Genomic DNA, 18,746 nt, shown 5'->3' with positions numbered 1-18,746 from the left:
ATTGTTTTTTTGTCGAGGGAACCAGGGCGATGCTATCTTCCTGGTTGGCCTACAAAAATACATCCTCCCTGGAGCACTCTATAACTGCCTATAGCTGTGAATTTGTGACATCTCTGGGCCAGTCTTTGTGGACATAATGACCCCCTGCTCCTCTGCTGCTGCTGACCTCACACACCAACCTCCCAAACCGCCCTCCTGCTGTGATACGGACCACACAAATCCCCTTTCACCGTAGTGCGAAAGGGTCAACTGCAAGTAAACGGACTGTAGGGCCTGCTGGGACCTCCGCTGTCTAATGGTAGACCGAACAATACCGCAGCTCACTCTGCGCTGACACTAAGCTGCAGGGGTGAGACAGCGGCGTGTCAAAGGTTGAGCGTCCACACCTTTTTAAACAACTTCTAACCGCTGGAGCACATGCATGTCAGACTCAGAGTTTTGTTAAAAAATCGAGAAGAAAAGAGAGCGAGGGCGAGGGCGAGTTCACTGCAGTAAATTAGTACCCACTGTGTTATTATTGTAATCACAGGTTTGGAGGGCTTTGAATGGTGGAGAAACTCCCGTCGTGTGAGCCTCCGTCCAAACAGCACGCTTCTGCGGACCTTCTGTAATCACTATCATTTACCACAGAGCAGCACTCCTCTGTTTATTGAGATATTAATCTGGGATAAACAAAGCTTTTGACAAAACAAATTAACACTCGCACAAAGAAGTGCTGCACTAATGGAGCCCATTGAGATTGATATTAAAATGTGGATGAGATGCGGGGGAGAGAGAGAGGGAGGAAAAGACACGGTGCCGGAAAAAAAAAGAGAGAAGAGAAGCAGGCCCAAGGTGACGCACATTCCTCCTCTCGAGGGGGAGTGCCTGTCTAAACAGTGTTCGTCCCCCCGGGGGCGAGTCCCAGCTGAGCAGTAGAGATCAGCACATTATGTCAAACACAATGAGGGAGGGATGGAGTAAATGATGATGGTGATGAGAAGGATGGGGGATAAAAACGATGATGATGGCCGTCTTGTGTTTCCTATTAACACTTCGGCCCTGGAGTGAGTTGTTTTATCTTCAGTCCTGCTTGTTAAAATACATTCAGTTGTCCTCAGTTGACCAGCCTGCCTCGGTGCGCCGCCGCCAAGCCATGACACCGCTGCTTCACATTGTCCAGCAGCGGAGCAGAGTACATGTGCATATTGTCTTTTCATTTGTAAACAGCTCCCAGATTCAGCTGCAAGTCATGTACCATCACAGCACATCTCCCCCCCTCCTATGGCTCAAGAGATGATACCAGGGCCTTCTTTATTTACACAAGTGATTTGAATAACAAGCATAAATGGTGGCTGATCCTTGTAATCCCTCTCCCCTTATCTGCCTTTAACCCCCTCACTCTCCCTCTCTCTCTCTCTCAGCCCCAGGAGCCACAGCTAAAAGCTGTCCTTTGGGTGCTCTCAGAAGTGGGACAGTCGGGCCCTATAGCCAAATGTCACACTGCAGTGGATGCATCTATTTTCTGCTCACGTTCCGTCCACACATCACACTCCTTCGCTTAGCGCAGGTTTACGAGGGAGAACAAAAAAAAAACAAAGCATGAATAAATCAAGGTGAATAAATATTCCAAAAAAAAAGAAGATAAATAAACCATAACAAATGCCTACAGTATAAATACAGCATAGAAGAAGGCAGGTTTTTTTTAAAGGTCAGACAGATGAGAGGAGCCTCATGAGCAGCTCTCTCTTGACAGCTAATTTCTCAAATGTATCGCTTGCATAAGGTGACATATTGGAAACATGTTCCTCCCGATCAGTCAACCCTGCTTGTCATTTCCATGGTATATGGTTATCTCAGGCGGTCTGATTCCTCCCGTCCTCCTTGTACTTGAACGCCATGGCAACTTCCTTTTGAGGCCTGGAAGTAATGGCGGCTCTCTGAGATGACCCCCCTTTAGTCTGATAAGCATTCAAGTCATGGTACAAAATAATAGCCTTTCAAATGAGTGTGCACACAGGGCCGGCTGAAAGGCATAGGCCGTAAAGGTTATTTTCTGCATTGAGACAACATGACCAAATAAATATATAAAGAAAGAAATACATTTTCACCCCTGTAACTCTTGTTGTAGTGAAACACTTTTAAGCCAACAATATCAGGGACCAATTGTTTATTTATATTATAATAAATAGTTATTTATGAAAATAAAAATCTTAATTTTTGTCTTAAAACCATTGTGATGTCTGATGTTCTGGGGGGTTGAACCTTAACCTCAAAAGCCCTGACACACCAAGCCAACAGTCGGCTGTTGGACAGTTTGGGGGCCGTCGGTGAGCGTCCGTCGGTCTAGTTTTTGCAGTGTGTCCTGCACCGTCGGCTCTAGTCTGCCCGTGTCTGAGGCATTTTGGCCAATTTAGCCGCCCGTTGGTGAGAGAAATCACTCTGATTGGCTGTTCAGCTTAAATGAATCAGTGCATGAGAAGAGAAACGGAAGTGAGGAAAGTCAAGAGGACACAGAGGGCTCTTCTCATTTTTCATCTTCATCTGATCATTCAAATACGCAGATATTTTCACAGCGACATGGCCATCTGGAATGAAGCTAAGCGGTGAGTGAGAGTGGTGTGAAAATGGTCGACAGACGCCACTTTGTTTCATGTATGTATCATAACAGCGGCTTGTATATCCGCAGTCGTTGGTCTTCCGGTTTCCCTTTTTTGAGTGACGAATACAGACTACCGTGACCTGCTGGTAGGGAGAGTTATTTCATCTCAGACAGGTGCAGAACATACGTGGTAGTTGGCCGTTGGCTGTAGTCTTCGCAGCGTGTTGGAGTGCAACTTTTTGGTCAAAACAAAGGTTGACGTTAGGCGACGCAACTGGTGGCCTTTGTCGTCGGTAGATCTTTGATGTCGGGTTGGTGTGTCTGGGCCTTAACCATAGAGCGACAACGGCAGGGGGGGGGTTCCACATCCGAATTTTGCACCAAAGGGCACCAAAAGGGCTAGAGCCGGCCCTGTGTGCACATACAGAAATCAGGTGCACAGCATGCACACATACTGGACACATAACCAGCCATTCAGACACACTCATGCACACAGGAAATGAATGAATTGTCACATTAGGCTCTGCTGAAACTATCTTTAAGAAACAGCAAAATGCAATATTCTCTGATAGCAAAACAAATGTCATCATTATCATACATGCTAAAATCCATGTCGTTGTTAAAAAGTGTGATCTGGTTACATCTTCCAAATAATACCAGAAAATCACTTCATGGATGCTGTCGTTCACCCACAATGCTTTATGGTGCCTGTGAGGCACACTGTGACATCTGACGATCGTCGCTTGCCTCATATCTCCCGCCCTCTCAAAGGTCAAAGGTCAAAGATTAACAACATGTTTATATTACATAAAAATTGTGCCATTTTTTTGCTCAGTTTTTCCGTTTGTATGAATAAAATCTACTACACATCTACTCTCTCTGCCGTTCTCTCTCCATTGGATCACTAAAGATTTGTTCCAGATAGCGAGAGAGAGAGAGCACCGGGGGGAGAGAGATAGAGTTCATCATTCAGTTCACAAACTCCAAAACATTTTTATTTTTTTCTTTCGTTGGTTTGTTGCAGTACAAGAAGTCATTTTTCATAGTTACTTTTTGTTGCTTTTGATCATCTGGTGTCTTTATTTACATAGTAGGAATAAAGTAGATTCATGTGTGGTTCCTATGTACACGCTTATACCAATTGGTCGACCAGTTGCGGCGTTTACAGTCTTGCTTGTCACAAGCACACACAGGAAACAAGTCAACTGGCTAGGCTCTAACAGCAAAGTACAAGGAGGGGGGGGAGGAGGGGGCGACACCAGTCCGCTCTCGCAGCCCCCCCGGAGGATGCAGACCCAAAGTCAACAAATTGAATACTCTCTTCAAAACAATAGCAAGGCAGTCGTTTAACTTTTCAAATGCCTGAAGCAAACAACCAGAGAGAGGAGTGGAGCCAGTCTTGTGGATGCAGGTCGTGCGGCACCTCCTCAGTCTCCGTCTCTGCTTCTACTCCACTTCTGTACATAGTCGTCGATTCACAGCAAGAGAAAATGAAGGCAACTACTCTGAATCAGCTCCCACTGCCTGCTCGGAACAAAAGCTCTTGTTCCCTTTTACTTAGATGGAGTACTGTTTTCACTTTTGATGTTCAGTAATGAGCACTTCTGGATGAGTGAGCGTATGTGTGTGTGTGTGTGTGTGTGTGTGTGTGTGTGTGTGTGTGTGTGTGTGTGTGTGTGTTGTGAATGTTCTAGTTTCTGTCCTGGCTCAATAAAAGATATTTTTGGCAACAATGAAGAGCATTCTGTGAGACATTTTTTTAGGTTATAATAGTGTACTATATTCCCCGTCTCCACAGCTAACTACTCCTATCAAATGATGACTCAAAAAGGACCTATGGATGGTACGAAAGGGAAATGAGATAAAATATAAAATGATATTCCCATCTCCGGAGGCAGGTCTGAAGAGAAATTACATAAAAAAAACTTGAACAAAGTTTTAAAGTTTTGAAATATCTGAAGGTAAAGGGGGTGGATCGGTACATTCAGAGTGCTGGACTTGGCCTTGGGGGTACCAAGGGGGACTGGGGGAAAAAACACCCATCACACGTCTCCGTAAGAGGGTTAAAGTTAAAGGCTGATTCTGCAGCCGCGACTCCCCCCGAAGGTCACTCTGTTTGCTCGTCTGTTAGCGAAATAAAAGTCAAGAGAAAGAAAGGCAACCAAACAAGCAGAACGTGGAGAGACGCGAGAACGAGGCGGGCTAGGAGGCGGCTTTGGCCGTCACATTAGTCTCCAACTTCCTCCTTCGGGCTCCAGTCACAGGCTGGTGACCAGCTGCATCTGTCCGTCTCCCTCACTGTGGGCAGGCTCCTGGGCCTGGTGTCCCTCCCCGCTCGGTCTCCGGGGGTGGGCCTGGTAGAAGGTCTGCATGGGGGCCCCACGGGAACCCAGGGCGGGCCTCCCGGAGCTGTAATACAGCTCCTCGGGGGGCTGGGCCGAACGGGGGACGACCTCCAGGGGCTCGGGGCTGCTGTCGGGGTAGGGTGAGTCTCGCAGGTTGGTGATGCTGGTGTACAGGGAGTCGCGGGCAGGGGAGTCTGGCGCTCTGCCGCCTGCCTGCCCACCGGCGCTCTGGCCACTGTGGCCGCTGTGACCCAGGCTCTCGGTGAGGTCGGCCGTGTAGCTCTCTGACTCCTCCGGGTCGCTTTGGTAGAGGACCGACTGGGCCCGCTGCAACAGCAGGGGTTCCTCCAGAGCTTTATAAAGCAGCTCCACATCCTGCGGGGTGCGCTGCCGCCCCTCCCTCATAAAGTCCTCGTCTTCATCCATGCTCAGAGACGGCTCCGGCCCGGGCCCCGTCGTCCCCCGACCGACCCCGCCGTGAGGACGCCCCCTAGCCAGGCTGCCACACACCCTGTCCCCTACGTCTCCTCCTCCTCCTCCACTCCCTCCTCCAACTCCAACGCCACCTCTCAGGTTGTTGTGCACAAGCTCAGAGATGATCATTTTCTCGAAGGCGGCGGCGTCGGACAGGTTTCGTCGGATGCCTCCGCCTCCCAGCGCCTCTGAGCCGCGGGGATTGAGGAGGGGCGGGGGACTGTCTCCTCCCCCGCTGCCAAGGAAGTCACAGCTGCCCCCGCCTACGCCCCCTGGGCCACTGCGCAGGGAGTAGCTGTTGTTGAAGTTACCATTCAAGGGCAGGGTTTCCATCCCACAGGGGTCGCGGGCCTTTGATAGCGTGCTCTCTGGACCCAAACACAAATAGAAGGGAGACAGGGGACACAGGGTTTTGGCATTATTATGATACAGTCAGATTAAAGTGTCGCCGAGAGAAGAAGAATAAATATCAGGTGGTGAAAATGATGTGAATTACACTTACTTGGATCACGAAAGGTTCCTGTGCGTCCCAGAGAAAGCCATGTGGAGTGAATAAAATGAAAGACACTAGTCAGTAAGTGTTCTTTAATGGCGAAACATTAACTTGATGTATTCATTTTTAAGACATTTCAAAAGGGAACCATTAACGGAATAAAATTGTCCATCGGCCCCTTTTCTTTTCTCTCTCACGCTCAACATCAAACCCTCCAACTCTTACTCACAAACACATGCACAGTCACATTAACTCTGATTTATGCAGACTTGGTCCTGTTTGTTTGACACCACATTCCTCCAACATTTACATCTAAGCCACAGAGAACACTCTGGATATTTATTTACCGCTGTCAGTGATACCTGGATACATACATAATTCATGCAAAAACCTTGTACAGTAGCCGTAATGTTTATTTTACGACTTCCCTTCAACGCACCACAGATGTTGTGCTTTTTCTCCCAAATTACCATCACACAGCAAAGCAAAAAGCCGCCCCAAAAAAGTGTTCATTTTTTAGATTTATTGCGTAGTCTGACTTTAATCAACGCTCTTCGGTGGTGGTGTGGGTAATTAGACATTCTAATGAAGTGCTCTCCCTACTTCCTCTCCCACTCTCTTCTAAAAATGTCTTGGCTGCCAAGCCTGTGGCCATCAGGCTTGACGTATTGTGCGGAGAGGCTTTAAAATATTTAACAGAAACGCCGCCTTAAATTTCAGTCCTCAGACACGAGGCCTGATACACAGTCAGCCAGCAACCAGCCACACGCAGTCACAGCTCTCTCTTACCAAGTGAATATTAGTGGAGCAATTACCAGAATATGTCTAATTCAGCAGTTATATGCATCCAAAGAGGGGTGTGGGACCGCAGCACTGCAATAAAACAGCCATCAGAGTGGCTGACCTACTCCCAGATGGACTGTCCCAGACCGCAGAGCCGTCTGATCTCTTTCTACGGCCGTCGTGATTTAAGCAGACTATACTTTTTTTCTGCCTGCACGGGAACAGGGAAAAACTGTCTTCAAGATTTCTGGCAGTCACAGCTGTAGCTAAACTTCGAAATCAATTTGTGGCTGTTCGTTCTCATGGAGATTCAAGATCTGACCAGATGGCTGGTTAGGCTGTAAGCACTGTTTGGCTCTGTTCTGCACAGCCAAGTGAATCCGTCTGACAGCTACGAAGTCGGAAAAAACAACACACAAACAGGCATGTGTGGTCAGGGTGGGCAGTGCCTCGCCAAAGCTAAATAGAAATGTTGAGATTACATGATTGGCTAGTTGTATTTAGATCATTTAATAGATAATTTGTCTCAGTATTATACATACTCTACTATATATTCCAATGGCTTTTTGGCTGATAGGTGGGTGACATGCGGTTAAATCTTTGCCTAGGTAGTGATCTACCATTGTGGCATACGGATTTGTCTACATTACGCATGGATAGATAAAATATATGATCCTTTTGCAACTTGCTCCTAAAAGTACAGTTCTTGAATGCAGGAAATCCAAAGCCATGGGCAATAGGATCCTTCCTACAGCCAAAGAAGTGACATTTAATTTTTTATCTATCCATCCAATCACTTATTACAAGAAAGATTTAATTGGAATAACAACTCATGTGGATCCTTTGAGACAGATATTGAGACTGTAGAACATATTTTTCTTCCAGTATGCTGGAATTGTGGCTTGTGTTTCAGAGCTGGCTTCTTCTAAAGATATAATGTTGATGTCGCTTAAAACTGGAGAACTTATGAAGGAGAAAAACTTTCTGATAAACAACTTGATTTTGTTGAGTAAACACTTTATTCATAGATGCAAGTATTTAAAGGTTAAGCCCACATAATATCAATGGATGGAAGAATGAACTCAAGATATTTGAAAAATCTCTACAATGCATGACGGACAAAAATGCCCTGAAACTTTTTTTCATTATTGGATTTTTTAGAAACGAAAAAAAACACCCCTTTTTTCATATTCTGCGACCGGAAGTTGCCATTTACAAAGTAAGAGCGCGAATGAGGACGGTGCTGTGTATGAGAGAAGAAAAAGTACGGTGCTGCTGTGTAACTGAAGGTGATGGACACGGATCAGTACGTAGTTTTTTGAAACATTAAAAGAGTGTGTCTTAGGGAAGATCCATGACTCCAGTTTTTCTGCAGTCATGTCTTTTCCCCCTCTCATACACATCACCGTCCTCATACATGCTCTTACTTTGTAAATGTAAATGGTAGAATATGAAAAAACAGCCGTTTTTTTCGTGTCTGTCTCTTAGTGATTTTATTTTTCGTTTTTACAAATAGAAAATTAAAATCAACCCGTTTTTTAAGTTTAGTTCATCCCTTTTTGACCCTGATAAAGAAAAACACCTTGTATTTCAATATTAATTTTTGTATTTTAAAACAAAAATCAAATAAACACTTATTTTTTGTTTTTTAATATCCGTACGTGAAAGGAAAATCGAATGACCAGAAGATACACTGACCGTCCACAAAATCACTCTCCCATTCATTTTCTATGGAGCAGCTCCAGACTATACCCTACGACATAACAAGTTTGAGTTTTAGCACTCTAGTTTTTGGATTTGGAAGACGGTTGTTCATGTTTACTAATATTTTTTGGACTGTCTTATACCATATGAATAAAATGTATGGAATTTGAAAATGGACGTAGTTCCCCTTTAATGTTTTGGTTATTATAAAAAAAATTAAGCTTTGCGCATGCGTAGTCGGTTCTCATCAACAGAGCGACGTTGCGTCATGTGACGTCACGTACACTCCCTCGCGCTGCTGCTCGGCGCCACTCGGCAACCTTCGGAACTACCACCTAACGGCTATCACGGCTAGCTCAACGGCTGCTGGTCAATATGGATATTTATTACTTATTAACTGTCTTATGAAGAACAAAGAGCTGTGGTAACTAATGGTAACCCAACACCGGACCTGCAGGATGTTTAACCCAGCTGAAGTGAGTGAGTTTTCACCCAGAGTTGTAGGAAAAGAAGGACTAATTTAACGTTAACTATCTACACTGTAAACAATTGCTGTTAATTTACAACAGTACTAACCGTTTTTTAACTGAACTATAATGCATTCTTAAAAAACAGCACTTTACTGCTGATCAACTGTCTAAAGTATTGTAGCGACCCTGGTCAATGAAGCTACGAGGCAGGAACTGGTTACGCTGGTACTTAATTCCTCAGCTTGAACACAGGTTACTGTGGGCCGTAACCAACGCCAAAACAACACACCTACTCTTTACAGCGTGCTATCTGCATCAGCAACTCACTTCTCATCTCCCGCTTCTCGTCTCCCACGCACACTAACAGGAACAACAACAAGCCTCCCTCCTAAAGCCTCTGCCAATCACAGGTGGCTATCTCCACAAATCACTGTCAATGCCACGTTCGCTGACATCATGTAAACCTGACTAACTACAGTAACAACTTGTAACTTAACAGTTGACCCCACGTCATCCAGTCGTTACAGTATCATCAGTAACAGTTTCATGCAGTATTGTTTTAATTCTGGGACCTGATCTGCTCATGTGAGGCTTGTACATTGTACATGATTGGAAAATCAGTGAATTAGCTTTATTGTTCTTCACTCACATGTTGTTATGGTTGCATTCTGTACTCAGCTATAGACATACATTTTGGGAAAAGTGTCAACAAGTCTATTATAGCCTTTTTCCTATCAAGTGCCTTTAATTGTATTTAGTGTGACTATTCCTATGTCTGTAACCTGCTAAGTCTGTTCATCTAGGCAAAAAATAATGTTTATTAAATGTATGTAAAAAATAAAACCTAAATAGTGCATTAAAACAAATCAGTAAGATAATGTAAAAGAAAGGTGAAAAAACAGCTATATAATATATCTTTAAACAGTAAATTAACTGTAAAATACTGTGAAATTAATACAGTTCAAACTATATTTTTCATTAACAGTAAAAAAGCTGTAAATTTCAGCTACAGTATAATAATGTTAATTTTACAGTAACATTAAGGCAACCCTGCTGCCAGTTCTTTACTGTTATTTTACTGGGAAATTATTAACAGTGTAGATCCTAATTATATGAGCAATTGCATCTAGCAAAGTATACATTTAGTCCTTTGTGTGCAACTGTGTGTGTCTCTCTAAAGCTAAATCTGTGTGTGCATGCATGCTTTTATATATAAACAGCACTTGTGTGAGAGAGAGAGATTGACAGAGGATGAAGATGTTGATCATTATTATAGCTAGCTATGTCCACTCTCCGGTAGCCTTGGAAACCTTCGGTAAAAGTCGTGTTGACTTGTCTCTGGATCAACAGAGCAGGCTCCATATCAACACATACAATGCACAGGTAAAGGAAAACATGGAAATATTAAAAAGTGATGGACTATAGCTACATTTAACTGTTGCATGTGTTGGCCAAAAGATAAACAAGGAGATCCTCCACCACACATCTGTCAGAGAGATGAGAGGAACATAATATTCTGTGATTTTCTGGACAACATCACTGTAAATAATGAAAGCCAGGTTTGACCGTCTGGAGGAGCTTGGTTTGGTTTCCTTGGCTTAGCTAGTTAAACTGCAAGAAATATCAGCTAAATTGTGATGATAACAAACTGAAGAGTCTGTCCAGATATGCAAAATGATCTGATCCGATTAGATTAAAGTCTGATTTGGTGGGATTATATGTTCACAATCAGTCCAAAGGAATGACAGTTTGATTACTGTTTTTGACAGACAATGATCTGCAGGAGACTGTACCAGAGAGGCCACAGAAACTTTTCAAGTCTTCAAATGCATAAAGACAGAGTGGAACATCGAGGCTTTCGTCCTTGGCTCATATTTCCATTGAAAAGGAGGTAAACACCTAACATGAGGACTTCTACAACAAAGTCATTGGCATCTTTGTCCAGAGGGTTAGACGCATGGACTTCATCTACAAATAAAGTAAGTGCTAAACCCTTTTTATTCTTTATCCTGGTGAGCTTTTACGCATTTTGTTTGAGTGAATAAGCTGTTTTCTACTGGCGCACTGTCACCAAGATGTCTCTCTCCTTTTTCTTTATGATGGTGCGCCATCACCAGACTCTCATTGTGTGTGGTTTTGCTTTTGTGCCTTTTGTAGGAGTGAATAAGCTGTTTTCTACTGGTCTCTCTCTCTCTCTCATTTCCTGTTTCCTCTCAGGCCAAACTGGCCACATGGCTTACTTGAAGAAACCAGAGCTGTGTTCCAAATCACATACTTTTATGTACTGTTGCATGCAGTACGCATACAATTGGGACATACTACTTCATCAAAACATTGTGCCTTGAATTTTAACCCACTTGGTCATATATCTGCTGTGCATTGGATGGATTGTGGGTCAGAATAGCCAGAAAAGCATGCTGGCTTGCATACTGCAAAATGATGCAGCAGGACATCCTGGTATTTTTGGCATACTGCAAATGACATACTCTGGGACATAGTAAATCTTCTTCTTGCATACTAAATAGTAATCGTAGCATGGGCAGTGGGCCTGTTGACCTGATGTTCAGGGGGTTGGTCTCTGCGTGCCTGTAGGGCAGAATATGCTTACTATACGCAGGATAATGACATTGTGGGGTTTCAGTATGTGTGGGGTGTAGAAGGGCCAGTCGCTAATGTTGACTATATGTATATAAACTGTTTATAAAACCCCAAATGGAACGCATATTCCGAATGCGCTGTATACACGTCCAAAGAATGCTCCAAAAATCCGAATGACACTGGCACATCCCACGTCTTAATCAGAAAATACTCCATTTGTAAAAAGACCTAATTCAGAATATCCAAACAGAATATGCTGTTTACATGACCCGTATCTAATTCAGAATATTGTATTATTCTGAATAATAAAGGAATATTAGTGTGCATGTAAACATTGTCACTGATAGGTCACTGCCTACCCAGGCTGTAATTTCACAGCATGTTATCTACCTCTTTTTCTGGCGGTTTACAGTATACCAGCCAAAAAGCCATTGAAATATATAGGAGAGTAAACCCACTTCCTCCTCGGCAACCTACCTATCTACCTTGTACCAGACCCACCTCATCAACGACCACTACACCACTGCACACACACATGTGCATGCACTCAAATACAGTAATGAGTTTGTGCCTGTAAAACGACTGACAGAGTAATGGACAGAAGGACAGCATTTATGAGTGTTTGTGAGGAGCTAACCGGTGGAGTTGAAGACGCCTGGTGAGGGCGGGGTGAAGCTCTCAGCCAGCAGAGTGTTGTAAGGAGAGGTACCAGTTCGAGTCTGTAACACCGGGTTCGTCAAAAGGTGGTTGCCCATGGTCGCTGCGAGACACAAACATTTAAAAAAACAAACGGAATCATAAATAGGCTCTTATCTTTGTCTCAAATGTATGCAAAGCAATCACAAGCAGAAACACTGCACCACAATAGGTGTAACGCTGTGAAATTCACGTTTCCAGACTCAGTAATAACATCTGGAATCATAAAAATATTTACTGTTTATTCAGATGGGGTTATTTTTGTTATGCCGGTGCTTTATGGAGTAATGCATTTCACAGTGTTCTCCTCGATGTTTATGACTGCTGATTGTAACCTTTGAGTAAAAATACAATTGCAGGGGAAAGGTACTGTTTGGAGCGCTGCCATTATTTTTTTTTTTCTTCCTTTTGGCTCCTGACGATGTAGTCAGATGGGGTAGAACAGTAATGCATGTCATTATGTAGTCTAGGGGTGCAGCCATTGAAACACAGTTAATTTCCTAGTGCAATGTGAATGCCACTACAAGACAAATATAATTCAAAGAAATGGCACACAGAATGTTGTATAATGCCCATGTATGGCTGCAGCCGGAGGCAACTCAAACAGAAATGCCATGAAATTAAAAATAGGACAGCATGACGGAGAGTCGTCCCAGGCAAAGTGCAACCTTCAGGTCTCACGCCTACCGTTCATCACACAGCAAGGGAGCAGGGAATACTAAAAAAAATAAATAAAATATGCACTCACGCACGGCTATTTATTTGTCATTTTCCCTCCTCTTACACTGTCCATATATCTGGCATGCCACACATACTCCCTCTTTTCTCTGGCTCGCTCTGTCTTGACTCGAACACATTTCCTCAGTTACTCGTGCCAGGATTTTTACAAACAACACCAAATTAGTCGGGATTAGCTGTCTGTGTGTACCTCATAGGAATATCCTGTAGAAAATTAAAAATAAGTAGCTTTAAGTGGGGGAGAGAAAGTAGGGCAAGGGGAATCATGGGAGGCTGCGTGTGTTGTCTTCTGGACACATTATTGTCAGCGATAGATTCATAAAGAAGTGAAGTGGAGGAATCAAAGAGATGCCAGGGATAACGACTGAGTGTCTCTTCTCCAGATTTGGCCTCTTTAATTACTCCTCCATGATAGCGCCTCTCTCTCCTCTCCCCCCTTCCCTCCCTCCTCTTCGTCTTTCACTCTCTGCCAACTGACAAACTTTTCTCAGAAGCACAGAAAATAAAGGCTTCACAGCACAGTTGTTTGTGTTTGACAGCACAACACAGGATGATCCACATTGTGTGTCTCCAACAGCCCTGGTGATTGCTCTGTCGTGACGAAAAAGCCGCGGAAACCGACCCGCCCGACCACACACACAGACTCACACTCGCATGCATACACACCTCTCATCCGTGCAGCTCACTCGTAGCACTCTCTTCCTCACCCCCTGCCTCGCTCCTGTCACTCTCCTCAATTAGAATAATTACCCCCTGTTCGCTCACACGCTAATCAGTTCATTAAAAACAAAATGGATGAAATTAGCATAGAGAGTGACGGCTGATTTAGCGACTGCCTCTGTTGTCATCATCAACACCCTCCACCTCCACCTACCCCACCCATCCCCCCAATCCAGAACCTGAGACAACCTTTATGGTCTCTGCGTTACCGATGGCTGCAGCGGTGACGCCACCAGTTGCCGAGGTCGAGACAATCAGTGACTCCACACATTTCTTTATGTCTTAAATAATTGCTAGTGCGCAATTCATGTGCTGTGTGGAGTTCAGAGGGGACGGCGTGCGTCACAGGCAAAGAAGATATGGATGCAATCGATCTCATGATGCTATAAAAAGGCTGAGAGCTCAAACTAGGGCTGGCAATCTCAGGTTATATTGCAGCTATTACAATATTTTTCTATAATGATGGTATGACAACACATGCAATTCTATGACCTATTTACTAGGGCTGCCCCTCTTTTAGTTGATTAGTCGACTAATCGGTCGTTTTGGTCTTAGCAGACTAAGATTTCTTCACTCGATTAGTCGTTTTTTATGCTCTTTTTTTTTTCGTGCTGAATGACTTATTTCCAAGAAACTTATGAGCACATCTCTGGTAAACACAAGATTTAAAGTGGTGTTTTTGTGTGATTCTGAATTAAACGGTTAAATCAACTAATCAATTAGTCTAGTGGTTCCCAAACTTTTTCATTACCCCTAAACTGACATGAATTAGACAACAGACCCCCATTTGATAAGATTTTGTCCGAGGTTCCCAATCATCCCCCATCATTTTTGCTATTGGATGTTTTATTACAGAAAATGTATGAAACCTATGACCAACATAATCATACATTCTGTCATTTATAGTTGCTGGGGACCCCACTTTGAGAAACACCACATTAGTTGACAAAATCGTATGAGTGTAAGTTTCCCTAATATATTGACACATCAATACTTCTGTGTATCTTATGTGGAAAATAATAAAAAAAACATATTTTTACAAAGCAGGAATCAAACCTATATTGGTAAGAAAAAGAAAATATGTCCAGTTTGGTAATGACACAATACATCGTGATATTGATTATTTGGCTCGATCCTTGTTCAAATAACTTTTTTTTTTTTTTATTTAATTGAAAAACTGGAAATCACAAAACAAAATGAACAAATAAAGCAAAGACGGATGACTCATCTTCGATGATGAACTATTTCGCTGCAACTGGCCTCTAAACCATTTCTGGTGGTTACGGAGAGTTGGAAAAGAATTATTCTCTGTGATACAACAAAGACAGCCTTTGTTAAATCTGCTCTCTCAGTTAAAGTAGTGGGGAAGTGGAATTTCATACCCACAAACATTAGAGACTCAGGAAGCTTTGCGGTGTTTAAAAGCTTTGGCAGCACAAACGTGTCACCACCACTGATTGCCTCGAACAGTATTTATTGTATTTATCACGCCTATTCTTTTTATTATCTCACACTGATGGACTTTTATGCATTGTCTAATTTTATGTAGTGTATTTCAGTGTTAATATTGGCAGCCATTTTAGATTTAGTCTTAGTATTAAGACGAAAATGCTTATTAGTTTTAGTCATATTTTAGTCATTTTTAACCCTCATAGTTTTAGTCGACGACAACTCAAAATGTTCCTCCTGACTGCGCTTATTAATGATGACGCACCCGCCGGTGCGTTATGAGAGCCAAGCCGCCCACCCAACGTGTAAAAATATGCGTTACTCAACCACCCGAACCCCGACCCGTAAAACCGCCAACTTTATGCATTTACAGTTGCACAGTTGTCAGCATTGAGGACTAAGACAAGTCTCGTCATTGTCTCGTCTTAGTCATGGAAAAAAAGGTCGTTGACGAACACATTTCGTCACAGTTTTCATTAACAAAATGAACACTGGTGTATTTATTATCATGTGGTTGTGGTTTTGTCTACCTGTGCAGGGACAACAGATGCAAATCTAGCTAACTCTGGTGCATTTAGTTTTAATTGTGCGCTATCCCTGCAAAAATAAACAATAAAAAGATAGTAAATAAAATGATATACAGTATGTGATGTGACCTCTTTAAGTTAAATTAGTATTATTCACTTTGAATACAATTTTTTAAATACACTTTAATCTGCTTAATTACAGTAACAGAAGTTTACTGCGACCCACCCACACACATACTCACATAACAGAGCGTTTGAGCTCCACATACTGTAAGTGCTTTCACTGACCACTGCACTGCAAACTGAAACCCACCAACCAGTCTTCAACCATATGTTATTCAATTTAAGCAATTACTGCTGGTATTTGCTGGCTGGCCCACTGGCCGCTGGATCTGAATCCTTAGTTAGCCTCAATACACCAGACATGGGAACATATATTTCATCACACTGCCAAATGTGCACATTTAACACTGAATAACAGCGCTACGCCTTGTCCACTCTATTCCCATGCTTTATTTACTTTTTGTTCAGTTGTGTAAGCCTATATGCTACAATCCATGTGTTTGTGTGCATTTAAGCGTGCATGACTTAGCGTAGGGGAAGCAGAGCGGTGATGGAGGGAGGTCTCACCGCGGTTGAGTGTCGGGGTGCTATTGATATCCCCCGCCATGAAAGAAGATTCCGTCTGCTTTCGAACCGTGTCGTTCCACATCCTGCGGATTCGACTCTGGAAGAAGGAGCAGAGCTCAGTGAGTGGCAGCAAACAGACAAACAAGTTAAATATAGAAGCGCGACGGGTAGACTTTGTAACTCAGTGGGGCTGCTGTAATCAAAACGGTGGGGCTCGCTCTAATCCGCAAAGAACAATAGGCAAACACGGCAGACAAAGAGATCGAGGCGTCGGGTAAAGAGGCAGCTATGTCATGTCATCACGAGGGCGGCTAATAAACTGGAGATGTGTAAGACATGATTGCGGTAGCTGATACCATTGTTATTTGGAAGCGTCTTATTACATCGTGGGAAAGCTTGTTTGTTGATTGTGAGGACTTAACTGTCAATGGGTGTGTACAGTTTGTGTCTGTGCCAGTGTGCACAGTATGTCTTCTATTGAGCCTGTGTCTATATATAGTATATCAAAGGATATCTTTATTAATGAGTCATGTACTCACAGGGTAAGCACAGTAGTGGATGGGAACATAAAAGTAAAAACTTCACAACAGGTGAGCACGCCGGCTGATTAGAACAATGAACACGTCATACAACCCCGGTCTCACGGGAAGGCGTATAAATACCACGACATTTCACTGACATTCTGCGTGTCACGAGTACGCACTTTTAGCCTTTTCACGTGTTATTTGTATGCTGCTTTTTTGCGTGTCATTTGTCAAGTTAGGTTCTGGCAAGAAAACCACTTAGTTAGGGTAAGGAAAAACGTCATGGTTGGGCTTAAAATAAATACGTAAACTAACTAAAACACGCCAAAAATGTCAATAAAAACGTTTACGTTTGTCACAAACGTCAGTAACATAACTTACAAAACAGCGGTCAACAACAGTCTCGAACACAGGTCTCCTGGTTAAAAGCCTGGTGTTTCTTGGGCCCATCCACCTGCCCACAGTAAGTGGTCTTTCTCGCTTTTTATACTACGTCACTAATTCTTACGGTAACATTTATACACGGATGAATTTACATTGCAGTCAATACAAGAAATTAAGAAAGGCGTACTTATTGCTAAACGCCTTGCACATTATCGTGCATTTATACGCCTTTTTGTGCGAACGGGCTGCTCCATATATTGTAATGATGTGACATACTCTAACACTGCTCTGTCACCAAGAACGAAATGTTGTAATACCGGCGTATCACTTGCTGCACATCTCAACAACGTGACTGTGGGCTGAAAGTTAAGTAAGTAAGTAAATTCGAGTGCTTCACAAAGTAATCGGTGAGTCATTGCTATTGATCAGGTGCTCTCATTTTGTGCTCTAGTATCTTACATAACGGACCTTTTAAACAAGGCAGAAAATACATCAGCAGGGTGAGGAAATGTCCCTTGTTTCCAAAGCTATTTATTTGGCTTTTACACCCTTTTTGACAGTGTTCTAAAAAAAGTCAGATAGTATCAAGAGAGTCTTTTGATTCGAGAAAATTGATTTTTCGTTTCATTCCACCGAAACAAGCCAATTTCCACTGAAATCATCTTGCCGCACAGGCAGATTTACTTTTCATTTGTTCAAAGAAAAATACAATTTTAAAGCTCAACAGTGGTCTGGTTGATGTGTGAAGATGAAGCACGCCTGCGTTATGTGTGTACTGCTTTGTGTTTGTGTGGGTCTGTCCTGCCCGCACCTGTCGGTGGGCCGCTGCGTGGCGAGCTTGGCTGCCGCTGTAGTAGCGGTTGTTGGCACGCAGGCCCGAGTTCTTCAGGGAGCCGTGGGAGCTGGTGGTGGAGGTGCGGCTGCAGCAGTAGGAGTGACGCAGACACTTACTGTACTCCTTATGGACCTGTAAAGAAATAACACCACCGGCACAGCGGGCAGGTTTTAAAGCCACTCATAAACACAAACACTTAGTTTCAATAGCCTGTGGAGCAACAGAGGCTTTTAACACACGGCAACAGCGAAATGCAATCACTCTGAACATGTATGCGGAATATTAATCAGAGAGGCACATCCATCCATCTCCACAACATTTACACTGCTTATTCAGAATTACATCCATAAAAACAAACAAGTTCGGGCTTTCGACAAATATTCTAAATTAATGTAGAACCCATTTTCATCCACATATCTTGAGGTTAGAGGTCAAGGGATCCCTTTGAAAATGGCCTTGCCATTTTTTTCTCGCCAAAATGTAGCGTAGGTTTGGAGCATTATTTATCCTCCTTCGCGACAAGCTAGTATGCCATGGTTGGTACCAATGGATTCTTTAGGTTTTTCTAGTTTCATATGATGCCAGTATCTTCACTCTAGCTTTAAAACTGAGCCCGCTACAGCTTAAAAATCTCAAGTTGCATTAATGCATTAAAGAAATTATTGTTATTAATAATGTTATTATCATGTTAACTTTGACAGCCTTTGGTTTTATTAGAATTATATTCAAACGTAATTTTTGGCCAATTTTAACAGCCCTATAGCAAATCTTCAAAGACTAGTCTCGTACAGTTAC

General features: G+C 43.1%; 2 protein-coding genes across 9 annotated transcripts in view; one reads left to right on the top strand and one right to left on the bottom strand.

The window, feature by feature from the left end:
* Positions 1–2,829: 2,829 nt before the first annotated feature.
* The window catches only part of adgrl1a (adhesion G protein-coupled receptor L1a), an 86,694-nt gene continuing 70,777 nt past the window's right edge, over positions 2,830–18,746 (bottom strand). The window contains exons 21-25 of the mRNA XM_074656427.1: positions 17,928–18,083; positions 16,209–16,305; positions 12,086–12,208; positions 5,903–5,920; positions 2,830–5,768 (exon numbers count right to left, since the gene is read on the bottom strand). Of these exons, the coding sequence (XP_074512528.1) occupies positions 4,840–5,768; positions 5,903–5,920; positions 12,086–12,208; positions 16,209–16,305; positions 17,928–18,083 (1,323 nt within the window). The 3' untranslated portion in view covers positions 2,830–4,839. The remainder of the gene's footprint in view (positions 5,769–5,902; positions 5,921–12,085; positions 12,209–16,208; positions 16,306–17,927; positions 18,084–18,746) is intronic.
* The window catches only part of adgre5a (adhesion G protein-coupled receptor E5a), a 219,560-nt gene continuing 207,763 nt past the window's right edge, over positions 6,950–18,746 (top strand). For 3 of the 8 annotated variants that reach the window (XM_074656444.1, XM_074656442.1, XM_074656443.1), the window contains exons 1-2: positions 6,950–8,856; positions 10,739–10,829. The gene's annotated coding sequence lies outside the window, so the exon portion shown is untranslated. Of the gene's footprint in view, positions 8,861–10,619; positions 10,830–18,746 lie in introns of all 8 variants that reach the window. The other 5 variants (XM_074656440.1, XM_074656438.1, XM_074656439.1 and 2 more) reach the window with 3 other exon arrangements.

This window comes from Sebastes fasciatus, chromosome 13, assembly GCF_043250625.1.
Source record: "Sebastes fasciatus isolate fSebFas1 chromosome 13, fSebFas1.pri, whole genome shotgun sequence".
Taxonomy (NCBI): Eukaryota; Metazoa; Chordata; class Actinopteri; order Perciformes; family Sebastidae; genus Sebastes; species Sebastes fasciatus.
This window is presented reverse-complemented; position numbering and strand designations above follow the sequence as displayed.